This window comes from Rissa tridactyla, chromosome 3, assembly GCF_028500815.1.
Source record: "Rissa tridactyla isolate bRisTri1 chromosome 3, bRisTri1.patW.cur.20221130, whole genome shotgun sequence".
In the NCBI taxonomy this organism is placed as follows: Eukaryota; Metazoa; Chordata; class Aves; order Charadriiformes; family Laridae; genus Rissa; species Rissa tridactyla.
This window is the reverse complement of record NC_071468.1, coordinates 87,387,417-87,397,160: the sequence shown is the minus strand read 5'-3', so window position 1 is coordinate 87,397,160 and position 9,744 is coordinate 87,387,417. Positions and strand designations below refer to the sequence as shown.

The 9,744-nt window shown below is 41.1% G+C and overlaps 1 protein-coding gene across 1 annotated transcript; it reads left to right on the top strand.

Moving 5' to 3' along the window:
* The first annotated feature begins 1,663 nt into the window (after positions 1-1,663).
* Positions 1,664-9,306, top strand: C3H6orf163 (chromosome 3 C6orf163 homolog). Its single transcript, XM_054195062.1, has 5 exons — positions 1,664-2,002; positions 4,154-4,248; positions 4,799-4,906; positions 7,221-7,423; positions 8,808-9,306. Exons 1-5 carry the CDS (start codon positions 1,852-1,854, stop codon positions 9,304-9,306), a joined length of 1,056 nt encoding a protein of 351 aa, XP_054051037.1. The 5' UTR covers positions 1,664-1,851.
* The last annotated feature ends 438 nt before the right edge of the window (positions 9,307-9,744 follow it).

Here is a 9,744-nt window from a genome sequence, read left to right as displayed (position 1 = left end):
TGAACCTATGATTTTCCTTCTGTTCGTGTTTTATAGTTACCTGTGTCCTAAATTCAGCTGGGCCTTGGTTTTGTTTCCTCCTTCCTGAGAAGGGAAGTGAGCTCTACCTTTGATAAATCTATAAAAAACCCAGCACTTTTACAGCCTTTAAAAACATATTCCCTTCTGTGAGCCTATCTGCCTCACAACAGCAAGGTCTTGGGCAAATCCGAAAGCTTGCAGGTGAGGAAAGCTACTTGCCTTTTGATGAGAGAAGGAATTACCAGGTGAATTGATGAAATATTCAGAACTGTCACATGCTGTGCATATCCTGTAGAATATTTTTTGTTTGATAGGATGCGATGGATCTTTAGAATTAATCTGTTCTTTTTAAAATGGTCACACAGGATTTTAGCTCCCTTCAGCTAATTAAAATGCACGAGTCTTGTATGTTTGCACAAATTTAACCAAATTATTCCAAAAACAGTGCTACAGTAAACATTTTAGCCTGTTTTTCTGCAGGCTTTTAAAATAGACACTTTGATCCTTATACCTGCAGATGATTTGAAGTGAAAAAGCCCAGTCTTTCATTTTCACATATCCGGGAGTCGTGCAGGATTTGGGTTCTCAAAATTGTGAATTATGTTTTGTGAAATGTATATGGATCTGGAAGTTACCGAGGGAAAAGGAGGAGCGGGGTGTGTATGAAAGAGAAAGGTGTGGGACTAACCTGGACAGAGTCTAGGCCGTGTGCGTGCCAATGGCACTTCATAGAAAAGCTGTGTGAGATGTGGCCTCTTATTTATTGCATGGAGTAAAGTCCTGTTACCCAGGTTAATTTAGAACTGCCCAGGCTGAAGGAATATTTAGAGTTGTCCGTATTATTGAGGAGCTTTTCCATATTTATTTGTGGCAGCTGCTGGACAGGTGACTCTAACGCTACAAAAATTACATACAACAAGGAGATAAAGCAGTGCAAATATAGAGAAGAATTTAGTAAATTAATGGGTGTTATAGTATCAATACTGGCATTTGCTATTGTAAGTACCCGATTTATATACATAAAAAACTATGTGTGTATAGGGATTAAAAGGGAAAAAAACCCACCCAGACACAACTACATCGGTAACAGAGTCTGTTCACTGAACTCTGAAAGCACAGCTCCCCTTACACATCTGGAGGATAAACAAACAGCACCAATACAATTTCTTGTGTTCCACTTTTCTCAGTTTCATCTTCAATATAGTAATAATTATCTACAGTGGATGATAGCTGGCTTGACAGGAACTGTAAGTCAAAATGATTGCCTGGGCAGAGGCTCAGGTTTTTGCCAGTTCCTTATTGTCTGTGCTGGCTTTCACATTTTTACCAAGAACAGCAACAAAATGCTATGATTCAAATATCTGAAACAGTAGCTATTGTACTGCTCCTAAAATCTCCTTAGACTACATGGTTTGAGTAGGAATTGTTGACATTCAACAATAAGAGTGCATTAAAAAGCCGAAGCCTGCTGTGACGATGCTTAACTATTACCAGAGAAAGTTAATTCTTTGTGAGCAAAGCCAGCCCTGCCCAGTAACAGTTGCTATGTAGGGAGCTGCGTTCAGGGTGGGAGGGGTCATTTCATACAACCCTCCCTCATCATCTGTCTACAGCATGTTACTGACTTGTCAGCATGTGTGAATCCTAATCTGAAGGCAAATGTTTCGGCTGACTTGGTAAAAAGTAATGGCCGATGATTTTTCTCTCTTCATCAGCTTGCATGTTTTCTGTAGCAACAATAAGCATTTATGCCTGCAAGCAAGAGATCTACCAGAAATAGAGTTCTGACATTTCACTAACTGGATTACAGAATAATACTAGAACACCGTAATGATTAGAAGTTCTGATCTGGACTCCTTTGTTTGTTGTGCTGTGTGTTCAAAAATAATACCACCACCACCACCTTCTAGTGCTACTTTCAATCGGATTCGTGAGTATAAACCTTTCAGAACGCGGTATTACACTCATCGTGATATACTGGGTAAGTTTGTTTCTGAAATCCTTTGCTCACAATCTGAGATTTAGAATACTCCAAGAGCTATTGTATCCATCTGTTCTTGACAGTCATGAAGGCATTCACATCTTGGTAAGATAGAACTGCACTTGCCTTTTGACTGTTAATAAATCCGGCATATTCAGAGGGGAGACAAGGTCAGCCGTCCTGTGGTGCACGAAGGCATTCAGATTTGGGCGTAATGAAGTACAAAAGAGAATTGGCTGCAAGACCATTAGCAAACGTTTTCTAAGGCTCAAGTAGTTTGGGAAGAACTATGCTTGACTTAACATTTGCAAAGATCATCCCCTTATCCTTCAGCAGGACGCAGCTGGGATGTTCTGTCCTGAATCCTACCTTCTTATACCTGAGTCTGGCTGCTGACCTTAGATTGAGGCTTTGTAGAGCCTCTTGAGGTTTGATTTTTTTTCTGGCATAGCACAGCCATAACGTCAACAATGAAGGAAAGCATGTGGTGGCAGTCATGTGTTTGAGGACCTAGCAAGAATCTGAAGTATCTTTATATGCTATGCCTAGTTGTCACAGAGGTTTCTGATCATCTGTGTAAAGTTTTGTAGAAATCATGTTGCGCATTTTAATTAACATGCATTGTGAAGAGGAGTGTGCTTGATTTCTATTTTAAACAGTATCAAGAGATTATCAGTGTACTGAGAGCCCTGGCAGTAGGGGAGCTGTGCATGTCTCAGAACATGAGGCTTCAGCCCTGCGTCATCACATACAGTTTAAAACATGTCCAGAACGCCAGAGACAGTATCTTTTTAAATTATTTTCTCTTTACTACTTAGTATAATGGACTGGGGAAAAGCTACCCAGTCAGAGCACAACAGGCCTGTTGCTAAGATTTATGCACAGTTGGACTTCTATTTTGGTGATTTAAACCAATCGACCCCTTTGTCCCATCCTGCTATTGTTTTCCATGTACTTCGTGTCAGCTCCATGAGAGGACTCTGCCCACCCATGTGGAGTGGGGAAGAAGGCTGGAGTAAAAGAGGGAGACCTAATCCTCCAGTGGCTGTGTGAACACTAAACCTCCTGGAGCTCTATTCCTTTTTCATTTTCCTTAACCCAGGAAAAGGTGACTCTGGCCCTGCCAAGCACAGTGAACAGGATCCAAAGCAATGCCCAGGCTTGGCACTGAGTGGGAAAGACAGAGGGGGAGGATCTGAAATCCCACTGTTGGAGGCGGGAGGTTTGGGATGCAGGAAGGCATCTTTATCCACCTCCTTCTGCAGTGGCTTGTCTTCTTCTGGCCTGTCCTTGGTGCTCAAGACCAGTCTTTCAAATGAGTTGGCAGGGCTGCCTGTTTTCTTTCACAGCATGTCCACAGGAGGAGATGGTGATGCTAACATTTTACTTAGACACCATCCATGTTGCTAAAGGGAGCGACCCTGGCCTAGGCCCTGGGAAGCGCTGTGGCTCACCTCCATACTGCTCCCCTCCGCCTTTCTGGAGGGTATCGCCTGTGCTTGTGCAGCACTGGGCCGAGCCTTCCTTGGGCCCTGGACAGACACAGCAGCCTTAGAGACAGAGAGATTGCTTTCTATGTGCATGCTCTGTTCCAAACACCTGAAATATTCTGCCATATGCCCCTGCAGATATTTATTGTGTGCCCCTAAAGTGACGTGAAGGCATCTGAGGGTATCTTGGGGCAAAAGACCTCACTGAAAATCTTGTAGGACTGTGAGGGGACAGAGAGACGCAGAGGGCACTGTCTCACCCGTAGTGTCTAAAGGGAGAAAAGCCATTGCCTGTGCTGCCACGAGGTTCAGTCACAGACAGAACCGGGCAAATCATTCCCAAGAAAGCTGAAGACTGACCTATTGCTTGTGCTGTGGGGATGACCATCAAGACAAGGAGTCAGGAGGAATGTCCACGATGCTCTCCTATTGTGCAGCCTTGCCTAGAAGGTGAGAGTTGGGCTCAGCACCTTCTGTTGCATTTATGGAACTGCACAAGTAGTAAAAATCGTGTTTTCCTGTATGTGAAATAGGTACATGTTTTTTAGCCTTCTGATTTTTTTATTTAGCTGAGGAGCCAAGCAAAGGGGTCAGGAGAGAGGCACGGGTTTCTGCACTATGGTGGTTTGCTGTGTGTGAACCTCTTGTGTTGATTGTGCAGAGATTGGAGCAGACATTCAAAAAGAACAACACAAAAATAAGGAGGCAGAGATACAAGATCGCATTGAAACAATGAAAGCTGAACTTTGGTCTCAGGTAAATAAAATTATGGTCCCGTCATTTAAATTATGATGATTCTTTGGAATAATTGCTCTAGCATAAAGACAGTTAACAAAGAACTTTGAGGTCACTTCTATAGAACTGTCATTAATTTCAGCTTCTTCACAGATTTCTGTATGCACACGTTTCTCCGGTTTCTGATCACAAAAAAACATACTTTGAATTAATAGCCAATTTTACATCTGGTCTGAAAATGGCCTCTAAAGCACACAGAAGTTATTGCTTGTTAAAGCTGTTCCTCATAGTGCGATGTAAGATTCTGAAACTGCCCTTTATGTAATATTAATGTGTAGTGGTTACCACTGTGGCAGCTCAATACTATTGTGTGGCCACATTTTAACAGGAATCACTGCAGTAAAATTGCCAAATGGGCCAAAATGTATTCTGCCATCTGGTTTTAAATTTAACTTGCTCTGATTTCTTAAATAGAAAATACAGAACTATTGATCATGTAACCTCTGCTTCATCTTAATAGGATGTTAATAGAATGTGAGCAGCTATACTTAAATAATAACTTGTTTTAAAGGCTGAAATGCTCAAGGAAGAGGCAGTGGATAAAGCTCTCAAAGAGGCAGCCGCTAACCACAGTGCATTTGTACAGGACCTTAAACAAAAACTTGGAAAGGAATTAAGGGTATGAACCAGTTTGCTTTCATTATCGTGGGAATAGCTAGCATGACAGAACGATGTGTTTGACAACCGAGAATGTTGTTCTATGTAAAAAAAAAAAAAAAAAAAAAAGGGGGGGTTTTATTAATGCTTGCCATAACTAAGACCTTCATTCATCTGAGATTTGAACTCCAGTGCCAGGAGAAGTACTTGGCCTGAAAGATGACTGGCTTTGTCTTTGTGCTACATGAGATACGAGCTTGAGTTAGCTGGACTTTTAATTCACTTTCAGCACATTTCACTTGGTTTTTTTATTGAATTAAGTTTGTGGAGTTTGTTGAAAATTCCTTGTCCAGCCTTGATTCAGCCAACCACTGAACCTGATTAGGTGCATTTCTTAAGGACAGTTAAATACAGGCTTACCTTTAAATCTGTCCTGAAGTTTCATGTCATAGAATAATAGAATGGTTAGAGTTGTATCTCCATCAAAGCTAGAAAGGTATTTAACTGATTTACTGAACATGGACCCTAAGTGGGGTAGAAGAGAAGGAAAACTGCCAGCATATGTATATTCCTAAATGAAGCACACCAGTTGTAGCTTTGAATTTCTATATATGCTTAGCACATGCTTTATATGGCTGTTTAATAACTGAGAAAAGTCTCAGAGATACACAGAGAAACAGGAAGGCAACTGCCTCTGGATCTGAGCCTTCCTGCTTCCTGCACCACTTCACAGGGCTTTTTACTACTAGAGCATCCAAGCACTCCTCAGTGAGGCACTACGCAGTCCGTCTAGCACCTGTCATCCGTAGTCTTGCAGCTTCCCACCGGCAGATGAAGAGCGCACGGAGAATTGCTGCAGTGTTTTGCTTTGGAATTTTATTTTATACAAGTTTCTAAATAGCTATCTGTTTATACTGCAGGCAGTCAAAGCAATGTGCCTGGCATCTCAAGAGGAAAAGCAGGGAGGTTTACAGTGGTCTTAAGTTTCTGGCTAAGTTCATTCCATTTTATGGAGCTGTTTTCCAAGGGAGCTCTGTGTTTTGCTGTGGTAGCACCTGCTGACAAGTTGGCAGAAGCTCAGTTCCTCATGTTTAACTGTTCAATTACTTGCCACAAGCCTGTAATATATCTTCGTAGGCCTGAGTGCTCAGGCTTTGAACATGTACCATTTGTTCTGATAACATTGGTTCTAGTGACTAAGGACTACATAGCAGATATGGAATTCTACAGCTGAAACAAAAGAAGAGGCAGATATAACTAAAGTAATTGCAAGATGCTTTAGATTTGGTGGTTTGTGTTTGTTGCAGTTCATTTTAACAGGTGTCTTACCAGTGAGCTAACCGCTCACTAGCAGCTAGCTTGCAGAGGTGATGGCAGAAGACTTACTCAGCATCTCTCTAAGCAAACAGTGGCAGCCAACAAGACATCTCACTGAATGAGTGATTGAAGTGTTTTTACATGTAGTATAGGCCAAAGACAACTGCTTTCAGCTGGTAGCCTCAGGAATGGCTTTTTGCAGCAGTGCTGATGCGGCTGTTCCACCACCACTAATGGTCAAGTGGCTTTAGTTAGGCTTCTTGTAGGCAGGTCTTATTATTTGTCACTCCGCTTGTCAGCAGTAGACAAACAACCAGCATACACAAAAATACACAGAATACAGACATTATAGTTGTGTGTGCAAAAGATTTACGGCAAACCTCATGTAATTCTGCTCATCCTGTATTAGAAAACCCACCAAGATCTAAGCAGCCAGAGCTTTTCCAATAATGTCTTGCCACTTTCACAAGGATACGCTTGTCAGGGGTCTTGGAAAGAACTGTGAATGGTGGTAAAGCAGCATAGATCACTGGGCAGTGAGTTAAGTGGGTTGGATTGCTCTCCTGGATGGTCAGGCTTGGCATGAGTTTGGCATGGCCTATAATGGCAACAGAGGTATATTGGTATATATTGAGTTGTCTGAGATTCCAGATATATCTATGTCCATCCGGACCACCTAAGATTAGTATTATCATACCATAATTTATCAGCCCGAGCAATATCTTGCTGACAAGCATACCAAGACCAGTCGTCTTCTTGATGTCACTCTAAAACTGTGCCACCAGCCATGTGAGCTTGGGAAGAAAATATATCAGGGAACTTATTGTGCCTTATGTAGAAAACAGGGATGATGTGGGATGATGCTACAGTAAGTCACTGTAATTGCCCCGTAATATTATACTGGTCTAACCAGTAAAAGAAGCAAAAAGCTCCAAAAAGCTGGGCTTTGCTGGGGATTTTTTAAAGACAACTGAACAATAAGTTGTCACTACTTATGTCTACTTTTAACTTTGCTTAAGGAAGAGGTGAGGAAGGTGAAGGCAGAGATACAGCAGTACATGGAGGATGAGCAGAAGAAAGAGGCCGAAGCTGCAGAGCAGCGCATGGCTCACAGACTTCAGTGCGCCCTCATGGAGTGTGCCCGGGAGAAGATGCAAGCGGTGGCTGAAGCCAGGAAACAGGAGAGGGAGGCAGCCCTGAAGGAAGCCGCCGTACAGCACAGGTGCTCTTAGTGTTCCCTTTTTCCCTGACTTGGCTGGCAAACATGCTCTGCTAAGGAAACTGACTGTAATTGCATCAGCATTGCTCGGATGCAGGTCTTCTAGGAAAAGATGAATAGATCCTTTAGAAAAAAAAGTATTTGGAAATGTCAAGTGACCAGCAAGAGCTGCAGGCTCACTCTCTCGCTGACGCCCCATGTAAAAATAAAATATTTTGTTCCTAAAAGCAAGTATCACAAAGCCAATCAAGGGTCCAAAAGTTTCGCTTTTTATGGCTGATTTAGAGTCATCAGAAATAAAGATCTCAGGGATTTATTTTGCCATTCATGACATCTATGCAAAACTGAAAAAGATGCGTTCATACGGAGATTTGCAGGGCGCAGGAAATTCTACCTGTATAGATTAAGCATTGTGAGTTAAATAGCTTTGATGTCAAGATAGTAACACACCCCTCTTCCTTAAAAGAAGAATACATTTAATTTTTTGACAGCACAAACAACAAAATAACACTATACTCTCACAATGAAATGATCGGTTCAGGTGTGTTCCTTTGTAAGATGCTTTTTTTTTCTGAACAGGGTCACACTTAAGTTTTGATGCATTATTTAATACCTTCATTTTCACTATTAAAACATGCCCTTTCTGATAAAGATAAATCACATCCTGCATAAACTTAGCCGGTCTCTTTAACTTCTCATGTTAGCAGAGTTCTGTGAAAGCATCTCCAGCAAAGTGGAGGGAGCAATAACGGAGGGCAGAAATTGTTTTCTCCCCATTGAAGTATTTGGCTCAGTAACCTTAATGGATTCCTGATGCACCATTCTTTATGTGTCCCTGAGCCAACTCTGATGAATAGTACCCATGATGTTTTGACTAAATACTATAAATTTATGTTTTATTATTGACGTGCTAGCACAAAGATGTTCTCAGTACCACTTAAAGAAAATTACAGATGAACGTGTAGTCTAGAAATCATTTCTTAGATTTCACTTCAAGACAGAATTTTTACTTGAGGGCAGAATTTTTCAAAGTCTATTTGAAAATCAGTGTGTACTTAAGTGCCAGCTCAAAGAGAGGTCTTAATGAAGAGTGAAAGAGTAATCCTTTATATTTTTCATTTGGAATCAAGCATCATTAAATTATCACTGGATGCAACACATGGAGAAATAGAATCTTCTGCAGCTGCCTTTCTTGTGTCATCAGTGGCCTTCTTTTACTCTATTTTGTTTCAGAGGTCTTACATCAAGTTCTGATTTCATGTGTATTTATAGTTGAATAAGAGAGGTTTTACAACAACCTGACTAGACTTAAATTGTTTTTTTTTTAAATAATCTTTAATTACAGCTATTCCCTACAAAACTGTTCTTCTTTTTCTTTTTTAAATAGAAAGCATTTAGAGCAACTCAAGGAAGAAAGTATGCTAGCTGAGGAACAATATCATAAGCGTATAGAGCAATTAAACAAAGAAAAATGTAATGAGATTAAAATTGCCCTGAGTATTGCACGAAAAGAGAATCAAATTGAGACTGACAAACAGCTCAGGGAAGCAGGCACCCTACATCTTAATGAGCTGGAAAAAGTGACGGTTGCGCTGAAAGCAGCAGAAGAGCACATAAAGACTCTCATGCAAAAACTGAAACAGATGACAGATTGGAAGGACAACCTGGAAACTGAAATACAAGAAACAAGACAAGCTTTTCAAAAGTATATTGATGTCACATTTCCTAACCTGTCCCCTGGACAAGCGGATTTTATTCTGCCATTCAGAAAAACATTTGAGCAGAAGGACACCCCAGAAGAAGCAAAGGACAGTGACAAGGAATACAAGAGTACTGGTATTACAAGTGAGAGATTCACAGCCATGGGTAAACAGAACTGCAAATAGGTGATGCTGAAAAATAAATTCATCTCTGTTCACTGGATTATGAGTGTGGTTAGAATGATACAGGGAAAAATAACCACCACTATATTAAATAATGAAGTGATGAGCCATGCTTAGAAATTATGAATTATTTTTTGTTTTACAAATGCTGGGGTGGAGGTTGGATCATGTAGCACTTGAGGATCTTCCCACTGAGTCCTTCTTGAGAAGGAAAAAACCTGGAAATCTGATCAGAAAATTGTTGCTTAGGTAAGCATCAGCGCTCGGACTTGTGAGGACTGTTGGCTCTGCCCTTGAATGCTTAGGTGTGGAGTAAGACACACAAGCAGCTCGGGTTCTGAGATTTACAGGGCAGTTATTCTATGTAACGTGTGTATGTCTATGTAGAATACTTGCAAGTGAGTGGTTACATGATCTGAAAACTCACCTGGCTTGAGAGAC

What these genes read in the sequence shown, in the direction of transcription:
- C3H6orf163 (XM_054195062.1), top strand. Translation starts at nt 1,852, where the DNA reads ATGATTAGAAGTTCTGATCTGGACTCCTTTGTTTGTTGTGCTGTGTGT. An exon ending in AAGCTGAACTTTGGTCTCAG is followed by an intron (nt 4,249 to 4,798) that starts GTAAATAAAATT and finishes CTTGTTTTAAAG; the next exon opens with GCTGAAATGCTCAAGGAAGA. An exon ending in GAAGCCGCCGTACAGCACAG is followed by an intron (nt 7,424 to 8,807) that starts GTGCTCTTAGTG and finishes TTTTTTAAATAG; the next exon opens with AAAGCATTTAGAGCAACTCA.